The sequence below is a fragment of the Furipterus horrens genome, unplaced genomic scaffold (genome assembly GCF_987537825.1).
Source record: "Furipterus horrens unplaced genomic scaffold, mFurHor1.1.pri manual_scaffold_2, whole genome shotgun sequence".
NCBI lineage: Eukaryota > Metazoa > Chordata > Mammalia > Chiroptera > Furipteridae > Furipterus > Furipterus horrens.
The window spans coordinates 187,075,501-187,099,468 of record NW_028327172.1 but is presented as its reverse complement, the minus strand read 5'-3'; the positions used below and the strand labels follow the sequence as shown (position 1 = coordinate 187,099,468).

At 42.3% G+C, this 23,968-nt stretch overlaps 1 protein-coding gene and 1 long non-coding RNA gene across 2 annotated transcripts; one reads left to right on the top strand and one right to left on the bottom strand.

The window, feature by feature from the left end:
* Positions 1 to 1,454: 1,454 nt before the first annotated feature.
* LOC150020145 (uncharacterized) lies at positions 1,455 to 9,415 on the top strand. The gene is made up of 4 exons (XR_016509110.1): positions 1,455 to 1,502; positions 7,186 to 7,287; positions 8,235 to 8,450; positions 9,139 to 9,415. It is a non-coding gene; the product is annotated as an uncharacterized LOC150020145 (long non-coding RNA).
* LRRC66 (leucine rich repeat containing 66) lies at positions 5,746 to 23,533 on the bottom strand. Its single transcript, XM_090266894.1, has 5 exons — positions 23,169 to 23,533; positions 22,235 to 22,738; positions 14,934 to 15,103; positions 9,098 to 9,287; positions 5,746 to 7,912 (listed from the first exon to the last, which is right to left on the bottom strand). Exons 2-5 carry the CDS (start codon positions 22,731 to 22,733, stop codon positions 5,877 to 5,879), a joined length of 2,895 nt encoding a protein of 964 aa, XP_090123020.1. The 5' UTR covers positions 22,734 to 22,738; positions 23,169 to 23,533; the 3' UTR covers positions 5,746 to 5,876.
* Between the last annotated feature and the right edge of the window lie 435 nt (positions 23,534 to 23,968).

The following is a 23,968-nucleotide window of genomic DNA, read 5'->3' as shown; positions in this document are numbered from 1 at the left end:
TTAGTCCCATGTTTACATTTCAAACAAAATATATTGGGGCCTAACGTTAAGTTGCTATTGAGCAACCAGGTTTCATCAGCCAGCTTTTTGTCTCACCACATCTGTAGGACAGTCTGATGACTAAAGAAAGAAAGTCCAGAGTCTTGGTGTTTTAGGGAAGGAGCAAGCTCCCACAGGAAATTATCAGGGACTTGTACCAAGATACCGCTATGTCGAAAAATGATGTAGTTCAAAGCAGAGTGAAATAAAAGCTACATAGAAGTACGAGGTCTGCACTGGGGAGCACAGAGAGAGGGATAGGGAAGGCTGATTCTGGAACAATCAAGTGAGGCTTCATAAAGATGGGAGCAGCTTTTGCACCTGGTCCTGAGGGGTGGGTGGGATATTCACAGACAAGTAATAGGGAGACATGATTCCTGGACACAGGAACAGCAAGAATTCCAAATACTAGATAGAATCAAATACTAGGAGGAAGCAATCTGCCAGATCCAGGACGTAGGTCATTCCGCAGAATAATTTATTCTGTTTCTTCAACAAGTCAATGGCCTGGAAAGAGGTGCTAGTGGAGGGGCGATTAACTAGGTTTAAACAGCCTGCTGCACCTCATTACATCAGAATCCTCTGCCTTCCTTTCCCTCCCTTCCTCCATTCCTTCATTCATGCATTTGACAAATACTCATTCTGCACTCACTATGTGACAGGCACTGGGTTAGTCAATCAACACTGGCTATCTTAATCTTATAATGTCTCTCTGATTGGTCCTTTTATTTCTGTGCCCCGCCTGCCCCCGCCTTCTCTAACAAATGCCCAAGTGGTCTCTGGGTGAGCTCACTCTCTCCAATCCCATACCTTTTCCACAATCTGTAAAACTAATGTAAAACTCGACCTGGAATCGATAAATCCCACAGAGCCTGGACAGAGGCCACCTGGTCACCGCCCTGTGTAGGAGGCCTGCTCGATTGAGGGCACACCTGGGGAAGATGGCCCATGGACAAAAATGACAAGATACGTGGTGAAGGCTCTGGGGAGACATGACACTTTTTCTTTTGTTCTCATAGTGCAGACAGACATTAAATCCAAAAGCACACAGGTCGTTATATAGTTTTACTATGTAAGCTCTCCTCTGTGAAGGACAATGCTTGTGTCACGAGAGAGTTTGTAAGAGGGAAATCTAACATAGTCTGGAGTCCAAGAAGGCTTCCCCAAGGAAGTGACGATTAACCTGAGAACCAAGTAGGAACTAACGGAGGGCTCATTTGGGGGAGTGTAGTTGGGTGGTTGGAAAGAATATTCCAGGATGATGTGATGTGGGCAGAGACCTGGAGATGGGGTATGTGGTGCTTTAGAGAAACAGGAAAGCTTGTAGCCTAGGGAGCCTCACGGTCATATTTGCATTTCAGAACCCACCCCCGGCTGGAGTGTGGGAATCATAAAAGGCATGTAGAACGAGGTAAAGAAGCCAGTTTGTGAGCTGCTATCATAGATCCGGTGGGAGTGTCGAGGTGAGCATCTAGCCATGAAAGTGTGGATGGAGAGGAGGGACTAGATTTGGCAGCTGTGTAGGGGCTAGAATCAGCTGTGCTTAAAGACCAATGAGTTAGATGTGGGAAGGGTGGAGAAGGGAGAAAAAAAAAAATATGACTCCCTGGTTTCGGGATGGAGCAACGGGTAGATAGTGAAATGGAACAGAGAGGATCAGATTTGCTGGGTGGAGAAGGTTCGGGGGAGCTAATAAGTTTCATTTTGGACACACGACTTGAAGTGCCTATGGAGATATCCATTAGGCAGCTGAATGTGAGTGTAAAGTACCAGAAATATTTCAAAGCTGGAGTTACAGAGAGAGGAGGTATCAGCCTGCAGGTAGAGGTGGAAGCTTTGACAATTGATCGCACACACGGGGAAAGTGAACGGAGTAAAAAGATGAGAGGTTCCAGGAAGTGAACATAGAAAGGAGAGGCAGACAAGGAGCTGGAGGGAGGATGACCAGAGAAGCAGAAGGACAGAAGGAAGTATGAGCTGGATAGTCCCTATTTGCCCTTCCAGTTCTGCTTTCTGCCCTTCTCCCCCCAGCTCTGTGGCCGGGAAGGCTGACCTCTGTGGACTTCCCCTCTGGCTTCCAGGGGTCGGCCTCTGGGGGCACTGTAAAAAGGCTGGAGGGTGAGAAGAGAGAGGGGCTGGGTGCATGATTCTCCTCTGGGCTTCCTCCTGCTGAACTGTGGACCCCCGTGGCTACATTCCTCTACCAGAGACCATGGTTCCTGCTGTGCACCCAAGGCTGCAATTTCTTTTGTCTCTTCAGGCCTAAGGGTGGCAAAGGTTTTCCCTGTTGCCCTTGCTAGTTCCCCTTAATCCTGCCTAGATCCTTCCAAATGGTTCCTTCATTCAGCTTCTTTGTTATCCCTCTTCCTTGCCATCTGTGTCCTGCTGTGATCCTCACCTTTACAGTCATAACAAAGCCATAGAAACAGGACATCAAGTAGGACTGATCTACAGTGTCAAATACTTGAAGTCCGTGGTATGTGGCAAATAGAGGTAGTTGGTGATGTCCACGGGCCCAGGTTAAAGGAACAGTGCACTGAAGCCTGACTGCAGTGCCCCAAGAGGCAATGGAGTGTCATTGACCTTTCCTACAAGGTGCTTAACTATGGACGAGAGAAGAAGGTGGTATTTTGACAGAGCCACAGGGTGGTGTTTTCTTTCACTTTAATGTTCTAGAGACTTGAGCCTGCTTTTAGCCTGTGGGAAGGAGCCATAGATAGGGAAGGCTTGGAAGTACAGCGATGGGAAATATGAATGGACCTGTGCCCAGGACTGCAGCAAGAGGAGGCAGGAGGAATTAACTTTTACCACAGAATGCTGACTTCTTAGACTGGAAGAAAGGAGTGAGTATAGGTATGAATAGTAAAATGTTTACTGCTGTAGGGTAGGGGAGGGAGGGGGTTTCTTCCTCATAGCCTACATTTTCTGTGAAAGTTCAAGGACGGGTTGGGGGATTGATCAGGCACCAGTGAAGGCCTCAAAAATTTGCTGAAATAAGTGAGTAAACGATTGCCATAAATGATGTGAACCAGAAGATAGAATGTGTGGTGAAGTGATAATGTTAAGAGATAGAGTTGGAAAGGCAGGCAGTGCCTATGGAATTTGGTCTTCCTATAGGAAACGGGGCTAGCCCTGGCTGGTTTGGCTCAGTGGATTGAGCGTCGGCCTGCGAGCTAAGTGTCGCTGGTTCGATCTTCCAGTCAGGGCACATCAGAGAAGGAAAACTCTGACTCCAAAAAACCTCCGCTGCCTTGCGGCATACCTCTTCAGGGGAAAGGCTAAGGGAGTAAACCCCGACAGAAAATCCGGAGCCGGAGTCCCTAAGGCGGTTTGACGTTGTAGTCAACACCGGCAACTCCTGCGGCGCACCTGAAGCCAAGCTGTACTGACTCCATCTTTCCCTTGGACCCTTCAGCTGCAAAGAGAGGGGGGGTCTGCTGCATGGGCAACAGCAGACCCTCCATATCACCCTGCCCAGGCTCTGTAGCTTCAGCTTCACTGGAGAGGACACTCCAGCGTCATCGCAAGATGTCGATTCAACACGGGAGGAGACAGATGCCGTGTCACTCCCGAGTCGGACTGCACAGCCATTCTCGGCGGTGCAGATAGACTCTTAAGAAGCTACACCATCGTCTCTCGAGACGGACCGTGCCGCCGCCACCGACGACAATAGGAAACGGGGAGCTATCAAAGATTTTCAAGTAGTGGAAAGATGAACAGGACATAAGATTACTCGGGTGAGGGGAAGGACGAGTACTAAAGATCACAAAGAGGCCTAAAATAATCTAGTGATAGGTAAGGAATGTGCCTTATTTGGGGGTAAGGAGTAGGGTTACTGAGGAGCTAGCTCCTGTAAGACTAGTGGTGACATCAGCAGTTGAATTCAGGGATCCCTAGGGCCCCTTCCCAAAACTCAATCACTTTCCACCTTAATCTACCCTAAATACACAATCTAAGCAAACAAGCTGCTTTCAATGCAAACACTGGTCTGCCAGAAGTTGGCTGGCCCCCATCCAGATTGCCGTACTAAATGTCTTCCTGTATTGACATCCGGGAACTTCCGCTCATGGAGCTGAGAGGCTACTCAGATATAGGACAGAAAAGAAGAGTCAGAGATAAGTCGAATTTTAACTGGCCTCACTGTGTGGATGTCATGATATTATCGATCCAGAAAAGTAATACGGGAAATCGTGATTGTGAAGGAAGAGGAATATTTTAGATCCCAGGAGGATGTATTGAATTTGGGCAATTGGGGTTGAGAGTGTGAGTTGGGGACGTGGGAGGGAGGTTGGGCCTCATGGCGCAGATCTGGGCATCATCTGTACAGAGCTGGTCGTGAAGCAGTGGGGGCCAGGGAGAGGGGCAGAGGGGAGATAAAGGAAGACTGGGAACAGACTCTTGAGGAATGCTCTGGAAGAGGACAAGCAGAAGAGGAGTGTCAGGAAAGAAAAGGAGACAGTGTCAGAGAAACCAGGGGATAAATAGAAGAATGATAGCTTCTGAGAGCCGTGGTTGGCAAGTCAGGCCAAGGGAGGGATAAGCAAGGAGAGGGGGAGAGTCCCTTTTTTTTCTTTCCTAAAACAAAAACAAAAACAAAAAACACTCCTCCTTGAAAAGTGATTTAAAATATTTTTAAAATGTTTTATTTATTTATTTTTAGAGAAGGGGGAAGGAGGGAGAAAGGAAGGGAGAAACACATCAATGTGCGAGAGATACATCAAGTCTCTCAACCCAGGCATGTGCCCTGACCAGAAATCAAACTGATGACTTTTCAGTTTGTGGGACGACACTCAACCAACTGAGCCACACTGGCCAGGGTGAAAACTGATTTTTAATTTATACTTTGTTCTATAAAATGGTCCAACTTTTAACACAACTTATTAAAAACATTTAGAAATTCTCTGAATCTCACCAGTTTTGCGTTTCGTGATCAACCTCCTAAAAGCTGTGCTGTTCTCTGCAGAATTTGTTCAAGTCTGTTCAGCCGTTCCACCTAAGTGCTTCAATCTGTATGAAAAATGTTACTTGCATTTTCTTTGATTTTCAAGTTGAACGTCCTTGTCTTTGTCATAGCAGAGCTGGTCCTCACCTAGACAATCATTTCCCATTGGGTTGCTCTGGGTCTGCATTTGAGCAGAGAAGTTAGAATCCGTCGGCAGCCGTCCGTCTCGAGAGACGATGGTGTAGCTTCTTAAGTGTCTATCTGCACCGCCGAGAATGGTTGTGCAGTCCGACTCGGGAGTGACACGGCATCTGTCTCCTCCCGTGTTGAATTGACATCTTGCGATGACGCTGGAGTGTCCTCTCCAGTGGAGCTGAAGCTACAGAGCCTGGGCAGGGTGATATGGAGGGTCTGCTGTTGCCCATGCAGCAGACCCCCCCTCTCTTCGCAGCTGAAGGATCCAAGGGAAAGACGGAGTCAATACAGCTTGGCTTCAGGTGCGCCGCAGGAGTTGCCGGTGTTGACTACAACGTCAAACCGCCTTAGGGACTCCGGCTCCGGATTTTCTGTCGGGGTTTACTCCCTTAGCCTTTCCCCAGAAGAGGTATGCCGCAAGGCAGCGGAGGTTTTTTGGAGTCAGAGTTTTCCTTCTCTGATGTACCCTGACTGGAAGATCGAACCAGCGACACTTAGCTCACAGGCCGACGCTCAATCCACTGAGCTAAACCAGCCAGGGCATAGAGAAGTTAGAATGATCTTCTTCTAATTGCAACAGATTCTCCTCTGAATGTTTACCCCAGTCCCCTATCATTGAAGGGCTCCTGTGTTCTTGGGGGGCCGGTTTTATTTGGAAGCTCTTGTAATAATGGTACCTGGCTCTTGGACCCTCTTCAAATTATTCCCCTTCTCCTCTTTCACACTGAAGAACTGGTTCACCATCAGAGAACCGTAACAATTGTGTTTGGCTTATAACCTCACTGGAATCATGGTCCTTATCTTCATCAGTGTCCAGCAGGTTGGAATGCATGTTGTCCCCTTCAGACTCTTGCTGTGAGGGGCTTAAGTTTTCCCCTGAAGGGATCTGGAAGGGAATATTGTTTTGATCTGTGTCTGTTCCCTCAATTAAAGGTTCATATGTACAAATGTCTGAGTCTCTTTCGCAACAGGCAGTCTTATCAGGATCCGAGGGAACTTCAGCAGAACATGGTGGTGTTTGTGGTAAAGTATGCACACTGGGAAACTCTAGGTCTGTAAGTGAGCAGTGCCATTCTGTTGCCTCAGACAGAGCAGCTGAGACATAATCATAAATGAATGTGCCTGGGATCTCATCCCCCCTGGAAGGACTAGTGCCCAGTGATCTGGGCAGGGTCAATGGATCCTCAAATTCGTTGGTGTTAGAGGTACTTTCCAGATGACTCTCATACAAACCTGAGTCAGAACCAGCAATGAGAGATTTTTCAAAAAGATCCTCTTTATCCTCACATTTCTCCTGACTCTTCTGGAAGGTAATGTTGTCCTGAAGACTCTGGAGTAGTGTAACATTGTCCCTCCTCACCCCCGAGTCCATGTGCTCTGGGGGCTCTCTGGTTCTACAACTCTCCTCACCATCTGCCCGTTCTCCAGTCACATTTCCTGCATCTTCTGAACTTGTTGAACTTAGAGTAAATAAAGACCCTTCATCCGAATCATAATCATAGTTGATGCCCAACTCATGCTGTGTGTCCGAAGGAGTGTGTTTCTGCACTGGTTCCTTGTTAGCAGGAGTGACATGTGGGTCATTGCCCCAACCCAGAGCCGAGGCTGGTGGGGACGGGTCCACATCTGCTAGATCACTGAGTGTGGCCGAACTACAGCAGGTGAAACGTTCCTCCTCAGCATTGGCTCCCTTGAGTCTTTGCTCCTGTGTGTTCAGCAAACTCACGGAGGTGCTCACTGGCATTTCCTTAGAAAACTCCAACGGCAACTGTTCAGTGCTCTCTCTTTCCACATTCTCTCCAGTCCTCTGTGCTTTTGTAGGTGTTTGTGTCTTAGAGAGAGCAGCTGTCCTTTCTCTTGACAGTGGTGGGTCTAACTCATTCGAATCCTTATGGATTGAGCCAGAACCGGTTCGTAATCTGCCAGCTATCACAGGGACCCACTCACTGAGAGAACCTTCCTGGGCCTCAGTTTCATAATTGATTTCTCCAAGAATATCATTTCTGCAGATGTGGTCCCGTCCTGCTGAAATGAGCACCTTGCTGTCAGCATCTGGTGGTCCGCGGATAATGGAACAGGCTGCGCTGCCACTTGGAAGCCCAGTATCCTTTGTAGGTCCTGCCCTAGTGTCACCCCCGCCTTGTTCCCTCACCTGCCCGCTGCCAGGCTCCTTTCTGCTCATTCCCAGGGTTCTATCAGCAATGACAGCAGCCTGGGGGCTGGCCTCCGTTCCGGAGGAAGGGCCTTGGTTCTCACAGAGGTTTAGACCATAGTAAGCACGGTGCAGATCCACGCATGGGCGCTGGATGTTCGCTGCAGCTTCCATTTCATCGTAGAAGCCATCATTGCAATATTCATGGTCTGAACTCGGTTTCTTCTTCTGGCATCTCTGTTGCCACAGTCTGTCAACATAAGGCCTTGCGAAAGCCCCCAGGGAGAAAGCCACGAAGAACGTGATGAAGACCGCTAAGCAGACAGCGAGGGCGAGGTCCTGGGAAGCGACTTCCTTCCCGCCAGCCGTTTGCGCATCCTGGGCGCTTGTCACCCATCTTGGCAGCCCTCTCTGCTGCTCACGGGTTTCATAGCCGGCATGGTCCTCCTTCCCCAGGGTGGAAAAGCGCCCATACACCACTTTTCTCCTTATGAGTCTTTTCATGTGATTCAGATTAGTGTGAGGAAGCTGCATCTCCCTGGAAACTCTGCTTTTGGGAGTCTGCCAGTATGCCTCCTCATTCCCTGAAAGTGGGGGGTAAAACATTGAAATTAGAGTCCAGTGGTTTTAAAAGCTTCTGTGAGTGCTCCCCCCAAGTCCTTATTTAGCTGTGTTTAAAGTACATGTTACATAATGATAGCAGCTTTAGTGACTGACTGTCTAATGCCAGCAGTATGTATATGGCTCTGTGTACATTAAACGTGCCTGCCAGGCTTAGGTCTGCTGCTCATCGGCCCAGGAGGTGTATGTTTCTCAGGCTCCTTGACTGATGGCTACCCATGGGGGAAAGAAGCCGGACTGGAGGAGTATTCTCATTGCCTCTCCTTCTTCTGTACCCTAACCCAGTGCACGTGTCTGAGAACACTGCATCAGCCCCCTGCAAAAGCTGCCTCAGTCAGCATTTCTTCACCCTTCCTCAGGGCTGGTAAGCAGCAAAAGTGCTCCTGACATTTTGTCCTTCACACTCAGAATGCCAGGTGTGGCTTCTAGAGAGGAAAGAAAGCGGGGTGGCTGACAACCCGCAGTCTTCGCTCTGGTCTCCTTGGGTTTCTGCTACACCTGGTAAGCCTCATGGCCATATTTCTACTCTGTTGTCAGCCCTAAATAGAACAGATTCTGGGACTCGTGAAAAAACAGGCAACAACAACAACAACAACAAAACCGACTTCCTCCTCCACCCTCCAGTTAGGAGTCTGAGGTTAAGCTAATAGTGGAAAAAACTGTCCAGAATGTTCAACTCCAGTGACATTTTCTAGCACTTGGAGAGCGTGGCAGGGAACAAGCCAAAGAAAAACATACTTTAGAAATATGTGTGTTTTGTTTCTGAATTTTAGAGTGTTAGCAAACATTCTAAGTGATCATGTTTCAAGTTTTAAAAGTTCTTTCTTTGATTATTTGTTAAGAATTGGGATAAAAATGTGACATTTGGGGGACTTCAGGGCAAAATTCTCTCTTGATAAATTTCTGAATTTGACCAAATCCAGTGGTTTCTGAGATAATTGAAATGGGTTTCTTTGACCACATAAAGAAATTCATTCATGAACTAAAGAGAACAGTTAGGTACCAATGACTGTTCTGTGACACGGCCCAAGGCTGGCCAGTGCTGTTGATCACCACCCCTCTGCGGTCATTGTTTCAGATAAGACCACATTTTTCATTTTGGTTTTTTAGTTCAGTTCAGCTAGAACCCTTTGACAGAGAAGAGGTACCTATAGACTTGTTGCAAATTTCATCCCACTTTCTCCTCCAGGGTTCAGAAATGAAATTTTGGAAGACCACCACGCTACTGTCACATTGCCATTGGTTATCTGCCAAGTCAGCGTCCAGATGGGGAAGTTCTAGAGCGATGACCATCATTGGCAGGATGGTGGTCAGAGCATTGCTGCTGAGGTCTACAACCTGCTTGAGAAGAAACAAATTTAGGACAGTCTGTGAATAAAGACATTTAGAGACAAGAAATGAGCGACAGATATTGCTTACATCTTCATGGCGGCAATAAGACGTTAGCACTGATTGGTGAGTCAGAGGCTTCTGGGATTAAATTTCTGCTCTGTTTCTAACAACTCTGTGGGCCTCACCAAGTTGCTTACTCTCTACAAGCTTTACTTATAGAGGTTATTGTTTGGGTTAAATGTACGCAAAGGCTTTAAGTATGATGCCTATTTAAATGCCCAATCATTTTCCCTTCCCTCTTTCCTATGAGTTGTGATTTGCACTGTTAGATAAAACTTAGACTCCCCATTGTTATCAACGTCTAGAATTAGATACCAGGCCTAAAATATCTAGAAGCATGTTGCTCTTGAGAGTGGCAGAAGGGGCCTGGTTGGGTGGCTGTATTGGTTGGAGTGTTGTCCCATGCACCAAAAGGTTTTGGGTTCAATTCCTGGTCAGGGTGCAGGCCTGGGTTGCGGGTTCCATCCCTGGTTGGGTGCATATGGGAAGCCATGGATTGATGTCTCTTTCACATCTATATTTCTTTCTTATTCTGCCACTAAAATCAACAAACATATCCTCGGGTGAGGATTTAAAAACAAAAAGAGTGGCAGAAGGTACTAATTGATGAGAACATACAGGGCAGAATTGTGGCCGACCAGAAGTAGGGAGAGATCTTTTGCATCAAGGGTAGTAGAACGTTTCTCTGCAACTGTGCTACTCAGTACATACAAGATGGCTAATATTTCAGTCCAATAAAAAATGAAGGGGGAAACAGGGAGCAAAAGGATTTGGTGGCACCAGAAACATAGAGAAGGACCCGCTGAAGGCAGGTATGGCAGTGGCATGATACAGCAGGGACAGCATAGTTGGGTGTAGCTCTAGCTACCATTTGCAGAGCACAGCTGTGTACAGGCATCTTACTGGCTGCTTTCCATACATTATCTCTAAACCTCACAGCAAATCCCTCATTTTTCACCCTGACTGGTATGGCTTAGTTGGTTGGGCATCTCATGAAAAGTGAAGGGTCTTCGGTTCAATTTCTGGTCAGGGCACATGCCTGGGCTGTGGGTTCAGTCCCTGGTCAGGGTGCATACAAGAAGCAAGCAATGTTTCTCTCCCTCTCTTAATCCCTCTCTTTCCCTGTCTCTAAAAATAAATAAATACATAAAATCTGTAAAAAGATTCCTCACCCCCACTTTTTTTTTTACAGAGGAGGAAAGTGGGCTAGAGCACATAGTATTGCCCATGTGACCCCCAGTAACAGGGCTTGGTGCACGGGAGGCGCTCTGTATGTAGCAGAGAAAGGAGTGAAGGAAAGAAATCACGGAACCAAAGTCTGATCTGGTTCTCTGTGAGATTTCTCCTCCACAACACACCCTGTTGGAGTCTGAGCTCCAACCACACTGTAGCAAGGGGCTGGGTGGAGGGGGCCTGGAGTGTGAGGACTTAGAGTGGGATCTTGGGGTTTAGGAAGGAGGAGATGGTCATTAGAAGAAGAGAAAACCATAAAAGAAATAGTGAAAATCTTGCTGAAATATAAAAAGAGGGCTATGGATGGTAACCACAAAGGCTGAATTTGCCTAGGCCAATTGTTTTATAAACATCAGGGAAAAAACAGCCTTGCTATATTGGGTTATATACAATCTTAAGAACTGATCCAAGTAATCAAGCCAGCACCACCATCACCAAGACCACTACATGCAGAATCAGAATAATACCTGAACACAGGTAGTGAGGGTGACCTTTCCTATGCTGAATAACCCAGAAGGCTGGACTTCCAAAGGAAGCTTGCTAAAAATAGGAAGTAGGAAAGTGGGATTGGGAACAACAAAACCAAAAACTTTGCTTTGGCCCTTGCCTAGGATCAATAATTTTCTTGTGTACCCTCCTCAACATCAGAGTAAAATATTTAAATATTTTTCAGGTTTTTTTTTTTAGTGCATGTCTGCATTTTTTCCATCCTAGCAGTTATGATATTACAAATCATTGAACTGAAAGCAAAACTGGACAGAGGCCAAAAAACCAATAAGATAATTCAGTAGAAATAATATCTGAGAAAAGATTAAAACAGAATAGCCTGACATTGCTAAAGAAACAGCCATCCACCATCATACGACAGGAGTGTACGTTACAGAAAGATTGGGAGAAGCATATGTTGCTACACAAATCACTGACTCTAAGAAGAATGGGGTAAGATTTAGAAAAGGGATGCTAATTTGAAATGCCAATGAAACTTAATTTATTCTATCTAAACATGATGATGAATTCATGATTTGAAAACTCTATCTGGCTTCTAGAAGATTTTGACAAGGGAAGATATATTGCATTGTGTAAGTATTAAATACATCTCCTGAAAAGAAAAAAGAAAACCTATCTATTTTAATATGTGGCTTTCTGGTACCAAATATTTTCATCCTGTTCCAAAACCAGTTTTTAAGTTATTACCAAACATATAGAAGGAATAATAGATAAGGAAAAATTGTATAATTCTGGGCAGTTCAGGTGAATTGAGAATTACAAATGATTTATAACATTCTTGGGATTGTTTTTTTAGTTTGCCTGCAACATCTATTACCTGTCAGCTGCAGAAGACTTATCAAGCACAATAAAAATGCACAGAAATAAAACAGATGTAGGGCAATTACAGATGCAAATGTTCTTAAAATCAGTATACAATATACTGAATGAGGTCCCCAGGCAATCTGACAACCTAGTTGTGGTGAATTGGGAAGCAGTGCCAAGCTAAGTGGGCTTTCTTGTCTGCTCTGATAATTTGTCAAATTCTAAGTCAGTCCCCAATGATCCCGCCTCCTGGTATTCATGCCCTTGAGAAACGCCCTCCTGTGGAGTGTAGGCGGGGCTTGGGACTCCATTCTAACCATTAGACTATGGCAAAAGTGATGAGATATCGCTTCAGTGATAAACATGACTTGAAATTGTAACGTTCTCGATACTAGCAGGCTCCCCCCTGTGATGCAAGTTGCCATGCTGTGAACTGCCCTGTGGAGAGGCCCACCCACCACTGAACTGAGGGCTGGCTTAGGCTGACAGTAAGCAACTGGGCACTCAGTCAGCAGCATGCAAGGAGCTGAGTGAGGGTTTCCCCTCCACTTCCACATGAGCTTGGATGGAGATACTTTCCTGCTGGGCCTTCAGGTGAGACTCCAGGCCTGGCCTTGACTGAGGCCTCTTGGGAGGTGCTTGGCAGTGGCCCCAGCTAAGCCTTGCCTGAATTTCCAAGCCACGAAAATTGTGAGATAATATAGGTATGTGGTGTTAGACTGCTAAGTTTGTAGTAACTTGTTACACAGCAACTTGGAACTAACACACCTAGCCATGATCATCATCCATTCATTCATTCCTTTGTTTATTCAATAAGTGTTTAAAAATATGTATTATGTATTAGACATATGCTAAGCACTAGAAAACAGAATAAGCATGATGTATATCCTTAAAGAGCTCACCATCTAGTTAGTAGAAGAGTTATGGGGATATAAGCATTAACAACTAACCATAGTTAAAACTTAATAATTATAGTTAGATAAGTGCAATGTGAAAAAAGCATATCATATTATAAGTGTGTATAGAAGAGCACTAATTCAATCTGGAGGCCCAGGGAAGGCCTCCTTGAGGAAGTGACATCAGAAGAATTAGTAAGAGTTAGCTCTTCCTGGCAAAAGATCAGCAGACCAGGGAGGCAGCAGCCAGGCCCTTGTTGTGAAAGCTGAGAAGCATTTTAAACATGAAGTGACATGATGAAATTTGTATTTTAAAAGAGTAGGATACTGTGGTCACGTTAGAATTCCTCTATGTAGTCTACATTTATAAGAGCTAACTGTATTCCAAGTACTGTTCAAAGCATTTTATATGCATTAAAACATTTGTCTCAAAACTCTATCAGAAAGCAACCAAGCTGTCTCCATTTTACAGATGAGAAAACTGAGGCACAGAAGGATTTGGTAACTTGCCCACAATCATGTGGCTGGCAAGCGGCAGAATCTAGGTTTAAACCTAGGTAGCTGGCCCCAGAGGCCACTCCCCTCACCATTGCTTCATGGGTCTCCTTTTGATAGAGGAGGGAGTGGGGGTCATTCTGGTTGAAAGGGGGAAGCTGGAGATTTATCTTGCAGCTGTGCTTGAATATCATTTTACATAAAACTGGGAGAACATCAGCTGTCTATGTCAACCTAATATGATAGCCATTAGCTCCATGTTGCTATGGAGCATTAAAATGTGGCTAGTACACCAGGAAGACAAACAATCCAATTAAAAAAATGAGCGAAGGACCTAAATAGACACTACTCCAAGGAGGGCATATGGAGGGCCCATTGACATATGAAAGGATGCTCAACATCATTAGCCTTCAGAGAGATGCAAATTAAAACCACCATGAGATACCACCTCACACGGTCAGAATGGCCATCATTAACAAATCAACAAACAACATGTGCTGGTGAGGATGTGGAGAAACGGGAACCCTAATGCACTGTTGGAGGAAATACAGACTGGTGTAGCCACTGTGGAAAACACTATGGAATTTCCTCAAAAAACTAAAAATGCAACTACCTTTTGACCCAGTGATTCTGCTGTTGGGAATATACTCTAAGAATCCTGAAACACCAATTCAAAAGAACCTATGTGCCCCTATGTTCATAGCAGCGCTATTTACAATAGCCAAGTGCTGGAAGCAGCCTAGGTGCCCATCTGTAGATGAGTGAATTAAAAAACGGTGGTACATTTACACAATGGAATACTATGCAGCAGAAAGAAAGAAGGAACTCCTACCTTTTGCTACAATACGGATGGAACTAGAGAGAATTATGCTTAGTGAAATAAGAGAGGTAGTGAAGGATAATTACCATGTGATATCACCCATAAGTGGGACCTAATGAACAAAACAAACAAACGCACAAAATAGAACCAGAGGCATGGAAACAAGGAACAGACTGACAGTGACACAGGGGGGAGGGGGCAGGGAGAAGTGGGGAAAGGAGGGGAAGAGTCTAGTCAAGGAACTAGAATAAATGACCCATGGACTTGGACCACAGGGTGGGGACTAACTATGGGAGCGGGAGGATGGGCGGCGCAGGGGAGAGAAACGAGCGAAAAAATTGGGACAACTGTAAAAGAACAACAATTTAAAAAGGCAAAAATAAAATGAGTAACAAAAAAAATGTGGCTAGTCCAAATGTGATGGGTGGTAAGTGTAAAATACACATCAGGTTTTGAAGACCTAGTATGAAAAAGAGAATGTAACAAATCTGATTCATAAGCTTCATCTTGACTGTGTGTGTAAAGGGTAATATTTGGGTATATGGGGTTAAAATTAATTACTACAATAAAATTCATCTGCTTAGATTTACTTTAAAAATCGAGTTACTAGAACATGTAACATGACTTATGTGGCTCTCATTATGTTGCTATAGAATGATACTGAGACTTCTGATTTTTAAGGTAAGAGAGACTTCAGCAATTTTAGGGGAATCTTAAAACAGACTTACAGTTTTTGACTAATAGTACTACTGGACATGAAGAAACTCTTCAAATATTCTTCTAATGTAATTGCTCACATGTCTGCATATTTAAAATATTATAAAATTATTTTATAACCTGTAATTTTTTGAGGTCCTTGAAGGCTTCTGGATGAATTCTGAATATCTTGTTGCTCCTTAAATAGAGGTTCTCCAGTCGCAAGCAGTTTTGAAAATCAGACACACCAATTTGCAATATCCCATTAAACGACATATCCAAACTCTGTAATGACTTCAGTTTCCACAGTCCTATTCAAATTAAATAGCACATTAAAATATAAACTGGTGATATTGACTGCAGCATTGTTTGTAAAGGGGAAAGATTAGACACAACCTAAATGGTTCGCAATAGAGAAAAGGTTAAACAAACCACGGCATGTCAATCCTATAAAATACTATGTAGTCTCAAAAGAGAAATGGTATAGCAACATGATTTCACAAGAGGAAAATGTTAAGTTGCTGAACAGTATAAAGGATAATTCCAGTGTATATATGTATTTTGTGTGAGCAGGAAAAAAGGCCTGGAAAGAGGTGAACTAAGCTGTTAGCAGTACTTACACTTAGGAAAGGGTGGGGAGGGGGGGTCTGGAGAAAGAAGGAAACTTTGTTTTTATTTTATACATCTTTGATATCTCTCAACAAACATGTGCTTATTTTATTTATAATAAAAGCATCAACTAAAAAAATCTAACTTTGAAGGATAAGTAAATATTTATTTGATTGAACTCTGGGTAAAACTGAATAGTTACTCGATGATTTATTTATATGGATGAACTCTTTGAGCTTTAAGATGTTCTTACTATATTTTGTAGCTGTATCCTTTCTTTGATCTACTTATTGTTAATATGATAACTATTTTCTAGGCGTTCTTATATTTTTGAAAGGTAGTGAGTTCTAGCTAGGGTTCGTGTCCCTGCCAAATCATCTAACTGAGTTTTGGTCTGTGCCTTTGTGCCTCACCTGCTGCCAGGGAGTAAGCAGGAGGCCCAGGTGGCTCTGAGGAGAAAGCTGGGGAATGAGGTGTCGGTCACGCAGTCTTCCAAACTGGATTTACCCTATGAGCCCTGCAAGGAAGCCCTGCGTGTTCATGTATCCTTCGGCTCTGCCCTCACATGTAGTCTGTGTCTTTAACCAACTGCTACATAACAGATCAAGCTGGTTCAATTCCAGAAGGGTTTATTCCTTGCCTGCTGTCCTCAGGGTACTTACTGTGAGACTGATTATGCAAAAAGATGATGACTTAATTGAAATGGTTGTACATCTATGCTAGCATATGGTCATTTCAGCTGAGCAGCCTAAGCAAGCGGTCCTTAGGACAACAATGCAATCAAAACAGCATGAGCAAGGCACTTGGTGCTGAAGAATCCTTGTCTGGCTGAATGATAACACCTAGAGAAAGTTACTAGTTATACAAAGCAGTTATAGCCTCACCGTGCAACTAGCCTCTCCATCAGATGATCAGGCCCTGCAGGGAAGAGTTCACATCTTTGTGAATATAACATGCATTCAATGAGCCAGAGGCCATAGTGTTTGGCCTGCACAGAGATTTAAAAATTATTGAGCTGACAATAAAAATTCAATTTTAAAAAATTGCATTTCTAGCTTCTCTCGAAAAATTGGAAGTTCCAACTGGCACAAGACAATGTTTGGCTGGAGCTGAATGAGGCCTGCCTGTTTCAGATGGGGCACGCACGAATAGAAGAAATATGATTTTTGTGTAGTCCTGTCTCTATTAAAAACAGGAAGACAAAGGGTAAACCAAGAAGCCTGCATAGTTTTAAAAAATGGGAGACAACCAAGGCTGACACTCAGTTAGGATATGCTAACAGGAAATACTTCCATTTTGGTTGGTCCATTGCTGAGTGCTGTGAGCTGCCCCATGTCCTAGACACTTCAGTATCCCCCTACCCCACCCCAGAGAAAACATTTCCTTGTGGGGCGAAGAATATTCCTACCTGTTTTAATATGCAGACATATGGGTTTGTGAGAAAAAATGCAATGCAAGACACCAATATGCTATAGTTTCCTTGACATTTTTGTAATGTTAAGTTCTGCAGGCTTTAGAACTTATAGCTCCTGCAACTTCTTAATGCTTAATTGAATTGAATCTGTACGTACTCCAGGAGTTCAGTGGAGGGGAGATCATACCTATCTTTGAAGTAGAAGGAAGAAATTTAATTGTGTACTCTTTTTATGCTCTGAGTATTTCACAGACATCTCCTTTTAATCCTCACAAAGCCCTGGGAGTTATTACCATTTTGCAAATTGCAAAACCTAGGTGCAGAAAATTAAGAACTTGCCCTAAATCATGGTGGGTAGAGCTGTGGAGCTGGGATTGAAACTCAGCACTCTTAACCATTCATTCCCACTTAATCATGCACATTTCTTACCCAAAAAAAAGAAGGAGAAGGAGAAGGCGGAAGAGGAGGTTAAGAGGGAGAGGGAGAAGGAAAAGGAGGGGGAGAGGAAGGTCAAGGCCCTGAAAGATAACTTGAGTTTAGAAAAGGGAAGGAAGGCTGGGGACAGGGCTCTCTATGCAAGAGAATAGTATCAGCCATGGAATTCATAAAATTGCCTTATGTATTGGGGGCTGTTTAGTGATTCTACAATACTTGTACCATATAGTGAATAAAGTACTCAAGATGTTTTGTTCCAGCTCTGTTTGTGACTTTTGCTGTGAATCAGGAAGTATCACTTAAGGTCTTCATGCCTCAGTTTCCTCCCTTAAAATTTATTTCTCACAGGTGAAATTGAAATCTATCTTTGATTATTTTGATCTTCAAGTATTTTGAGCTCAGTGGAAGCCAGGTGTCACAGTTTAGATTCTTGTTCAGCAAATATTCACTTTATGGTGAGCAGAGGATACTTTCCCATCCCATTAAGTTTAGCCACGTGACTTGCTTTGGCCAATGAGATGTTAGCAGACATGTTGTGAACAAAGGTTTGAAACATGCTTATGTGATGGGGATTGCTCCCTTGGCTTCTGCCAAGCAACACTGTTATGAAAATGGCATTCCCTGATCCAAAGATGATCAGAGATATGCCTTTAATTGTTTAGGGTCTCTCAAGACAGAGTTAGGAAATTTGAGAACTCTTCCATGATACTTCGCTGCCATGCTGAATCAGGGAAAATTTAAAAAAAATTTTTTTGCATGATGAATCAATGTTGAGGGTGTGGGTATTCAAGTGAGTGAAAGAGGTTAAGAAGTGCATTAGCTGGAGCTTGGTTATCAGAGAGTAGATTCTATTATTTCAAGAGAGGAGAGTCAGATGTTGGGAAGAAAATAGGGAGGCCCTTTTGGGGAGATGGGATTATTTATTGAATTGCTTTCTGATGATCACATAGGCCATGGGAAGCAGGAATTTGATTAGCTTTTGCATTTAAGTGGCCAGAGGCAGTTTTATTAGTTCCAGGAAATTATCTCAGTGTCTATTAGAAGAAGGTATGCACAGACGTTACACCACCTTAGAAATATTGCTTCGGACTATGAAAATCTTATATGTTCTCCTAAGTATGATACCTGATAACACAGAACAATAATATTCACGGGTTATGCCTTCAAATTCAAAGAGTATTAAGAATTGGAACAGAATTTGGAATCGTCCTAGATATTTATTGATAAGGCCAACCCTTAATGTGGTCAAATCAATAGATGTGAGCCAGACATTGCCCTCTTAGCTTAATAACATCCATTCATTTGTTTTGTTGCTTTACAACTTGAACTGCTTTTGAAAACGTTGGTTATTAGTATTTCCATAATCTGATAGCAATCGGGAAAAAATGCTTAATTCCCTACTGATGAAAAGAATACCATGAACCTTTGTTTTTAAAATACATAATTTATTATTATTTTTTTATTTCAAAGTCAGGTCATATTTTGTCTCATCTATACAGATTTATCTCTTGGGATCTGAAATTTTGTGTGTTAATTAATGTCAGTCTATCACACCTAGGTCTGCAACCTAACTGGAATCCCAATAAGATGTGGGTCCTGAAAAATTTCTAGGCAGCCTGTGGGCACTCTGAAAACACTGCTTGATGAAGGTGGGATAGTTTAACTGGAGACCCATCCCATTGTTTTACATTTTTAAAACTGATTTCCATTACTAACACTGTACTCCAAAAATATGAGAGACGGTAGAATGATCATCAAGGTTAAATTCATCATTGGCTTTTGTTTTGTAAATGACGGTGGCTGGCACCTCCTCTGGGTGCTTTCCCGACATGAAGCTTGTTGGTGATATCACAGCTGACTCTGAAGACGGGATGGGCTGACATTGGATTAGTCAATGTGATATTTTGCCCTCACACAAGTGGGCTTTCCTGAGTGAAAGCAACTTTTGTTGGCTCTATAAACTGCCACAGTTAGAAGGTATGTGGGATGTGATTTATAAAAGTACATGTGTGCGCCAAGGCCAGTTGCTTGATTGCTGCTTTCTGAGATATCTCTAAGTTATTATTTTAGATAAGAGCAAATACCTATATAAATAGTTAGCCACAAATGATTCTTGGCTTGTGAATTACAGTGCCATAGTTCTGTAATATTCTAAAAGATAATTTGAGATTCTGACAAAAACAAATTTATCATTTGTTTCTAAATATACTGTTATTCTCAGTTTGTGCCATAGAGTAATAATAACTAATATTTGCAAACTACTTTACATGTTACAAAGTACTTTTCACATATTTTAATAGCAACCATTTATTATGCCGAGTACTGTTAAATTAGGTTCTTGAAATACATTTTTTTCTTTATTCCTCACAACAGTTCTCTAAGTAAATATCACATTGTCCAGATGCTGCCTTTAAATAGGCGTAGAATCAAGGAATCAAAAAAGAACCAAGGAAATGTCAGAGAGAGCTTAGCATTCCAGGAAGTGCCTCTCTCTTCCCAGCTTCTTCCTTCAAAATGGGAGCTTCGAGTCAGAGTTCTCTAGCCATAGTCACAGAACGGGGCGGGGTGTTAGAGGGGACTCCATTTAGTAAAAACTGAAAATGCATGTCGATTTTGGAAAAATAATTCCTATCACAAAATGCTGTGGGTAAAAGAACTCTGAATTCTATCCAATTAGATACCGGGCTTACACTGGACTTGCATCTCCCACCTATTTCATTCATCTCTCCGTGGTTTCATCTGCTAGCATTCTATTAAAATTTCAGACACGGGATTCATCATTTCACTTCTTTTTTCCTCCTTTCCAAGTGTAACATTTTCCCTGATATTTTGGGAGGCCAAGTTTAACTTAGAAAAGATGGGTCTGTATCTGCATTTGATAGGGATATTTGGTTCTTAAGTGGAACTGTATTTGCTCTCACCTTCAATTAGCTCTGGGAACTCACCTGCCTTCAGGAGACGCATTTAGCAATTTTCTCTTTACTCTCCCGGTGGGATAACAGTTGACACTCTAGTCTCTTACCTCTCTGTCTTCCTCTTTTCCTCCCTCCCCATTCCAGCAGAAGGCTTTGTCTGTGGTAACTGTGCAAGGGGAGACACATCCCAAGAGCAGAGGAGTCCACAGTCTTTCTGGCCTTTGTTTGCCAAAGGCCTAAACTTTTAGAGGAAAGGAATTTCTAGAACTAGACAGGATTTTGAAGAGACAAAAGGGGGGGAAGAATTTTCTCCAAACTGAAAAGACTGAGAAGAAATGGTCTTTGACTAATGGGGGTAAGAGACAGATGGACGCACAGAGAAACACACACATGCACAAACATGCTGTGATGCCTTGGCAGGGTATAGGATTCTAGAGCTGTGGCACAAATCTGGGAAAAGGCAGAGGAAAGCTCACAAAAGACTGATGTTAAGTACAAGTACCCTATACCCCGATCCCAACTGATCTGAGTAGAACGTGGGCTCAAAATCAGAAAATATGTTGAGTTAAAGACAATAAAATGGTGTATTTCTAGTACACTTGAATTTGGGTGTTGAGATTCATATCTACCATACTAGTTTAAAAAAATGTTACATCATATGAATATGTATATCTATAATGATGTTCATCAAAGTGTTATAGCAAACAAAAAGGAAATAGCCTAAATGTGATGATTAAATCAATTATATAAAGTATTTAAAATATTATTTATAAGGTTGCTTAATTAGATAAAAATATTTAAAATATTCTGTGATATAAAAATACAAATTATGAAATATTATAGAATGTATAGTCAAATTTGATATAAAAATATATGTAGACATAAAGAATAAACTTAAAAAATATATTTTATGTTCAGGACTTTAATTTTTCCCTTAAGTTTTTTCTTCAAATTTTAATGTTCCAGAAATAATAGGTATTTCTTTCTATAATAGGAACAGTGCAATAAAGATTGTAAAATAAATTCAGTTAGTTTACACTTTACACTGAAAATACTACCCATTGCTTTTACAGAAAAGGTCAGAGAGAGAAAACTCCTCCCCTTCTCATACAATTCTGCTGATACGATGACTGGAGTAAGTTATTCCTTCACCCCTCAGGCTAGTATTGTCAAAATGATGTTTAAAACAAGATTAGCAGCTGGAGAAAGAGCAAAAATAAATAAATAAATATATGAAAACAGTGAAAAATGAAGAAAACTAAATGTGCGTATTTGGGTTGGAATAAATGACAATATCCTTACACTTTCTTTTTTAGCATAGTGTTTTATATAAAGTAAGTACTTAGCAGGTCGTGACCAAGACTGAAAACAAACAAGGAAAAGCAAGTGTTCAGCACTGTTCGCTATAAAAGGGCAAAGGAAGCTCTTACTAATGAGTCTGACACATTTTCTAAATAAAACACTGGTGGTTTAGTTAAGGAACTCCAACATGTAGTTTATTGAATGTCAGAATGGATGAGAATTTATTATAATATGTGGAAACCTGTTAGAAACCAGGATAAGGAATTCTGATTTTGACTTGATAATAGGAACGTTTACACAGAAATGTATAATGTTTGCATATTTCTAGTCTACACTTGGAGGACAACTGGGTAAGTAGAAGCAAAATGTATTCTAAGAAAAAATTATAAATATGGCAGTAGCTTTAAATTGTTACACATCAAAAGTATCCGAACTATTTCTTTCTCAGTGCTTTTCTATATTTAGTCACAAATACATGATAATCAAAGTCGGTAATTTAAAAGCATGCACTGTTATTTAGCACTTAAACACTTCCTAGTGTTTCCCGACAAATCCTCATGACATTAATGGGAGATTAAATAGCTTTTGCTATAAATTCCACATTTTATAACTTCAAATTCCTCAAAGAAACTCCTTTTATTATATTTGCTTGGATCCAACTGCTCTACTTTCAGCCATTTCCTCAAAACTGAAAGCAAACACGGAATTCTCATTGCCACGAAACATTAACTCTCCACACGCTTATTGTTTCTCGGTCGAGTACTTACCCTTGGGAATGTCATTGAGTTTATTTCTTTGAAGAATTAGCAGCTTTAGAAATGGAAGCCCGTTTCTCCAGCTGCTTCTGTGGCCTTTCACCCATGCGGACGCAGGACTGGGTAGGTCCACTGAGAGGGAGCGGATGGCACTCTGGCTGAGGTTTACTATTTCCAAAGCGTGTAAATGTGCAAGGGAGCTTAAGGTCATGTTCGCTATGAGATTGTTACTGAGGTCCAGATATTTTATGTTCTGTTCTTCTTTGTCCGTGGGAGAGTATAAGAGAACCCTAAAGGAACTGGAACTCACATCCGCTGTGGCTGCTGTCTGTGCTATGCCGCCAGGTATAGCATTATGCTTTCCAGGAAAGGAGCAATTTGTCAGGAGATATCCATCCCATTGGCACGCAGCATTGAAAAAAATACTGTTTTTCCTTGATGGGTTTGTCATTGCTCCAGTAAAATAAAGACCGATAGCCATGGTAATGACTCTGAAACACAGGTGTTTCATAATGCCTGGAGAAAGGAAAATGAATTGACTTATTTATTATAACTTATAGAAAAACAGCAAATAAGCAGAAAATTTACTTTTCAATTTAAGATTGGGGAAAATTGCCTTGCTTGCTTGCTTGGCAATTTAAGTGAATGTTTGGTTTCTTAGAAATTTCTTAGAACTAACGGTATTAAAGTGTAGCTACCAAAAATGGTATAGCTGTTGTGTAAAATTACCTTTATGTCACATTCTTTTATTTTTTTATTGTTGTTCTATTACAGTTGTCCCAATTTTTCCCATTGCTCTCCACTGCCCTGCCTACCCCCAGCTCCCACAGTCAATCCCCACCCTGTTGTCCATGTCCATGGGCCATTCATACATGTTCCTTGACTAGACTCTTCCCCTAAAAACTCTCCCAGTTTTTCAGAAAATACATATTCAATTGGGCCTTACCTCTGTGTCTGCTTTTTCAGGACCATTCACGCTGCAGTCTGCTTTGGAGTGAGGGAGAACTACCAAGATTAAAGACTTCCTTTGCTTCCTTGCTGGTCATTAGGGCAAAGTCTATTATTTACAACAATGTAATCAACCAGGTAGTTTATTATGTGAATGACATGCCATCCAGTTACACTGAACTGTGGAACTGTATGGGTGGGAAGTTCAACTCAAACAGGAGATTCTTTATTTTTTTTTTAATGACTAGAAGAACTTCCAGCTTTGTCTCCGTGACTTTTCAAATCCTTTGAAATCATTTAGATATACCCAACATAAATAAAATGGATTATAAAAAGGATGCTCTGCCTCAGAACCATGAAGATGTAATAAGATATAGAAACATCAAGTACCTTTTTCACCAAATATTTTTGAGAAGCAATGAAAAGTTTTAAAACAATATTTGTACACCTCAATGGCTAAATATATACACATTTTTTAAAAAATAAAAATTTCCTGTGATTAGTTTTAATGACACTAAATTCCATTAAAAACTCAGTGAGCGTACAAATAACCAGATTACTCAGTATACGGGTTTGCCACAAATCGTCCCTTCCTTCTGTTCTAATGAGACCATTTTAATTCATTACTAGTCTGTTTTTCCTGCTATGGCTTTTTGGTTTTCCTTCTTCCTGGTCCATCTTACAAGACTCCTAAGGGTTATTTCCCCATAATACTGTTTTCCTCATTTCATACCCTCGTTCAAAATCCTCAAAGGGTTCCTCAGTGCCTGTACCCCAAACCCTCCGGGTGGCACCCAG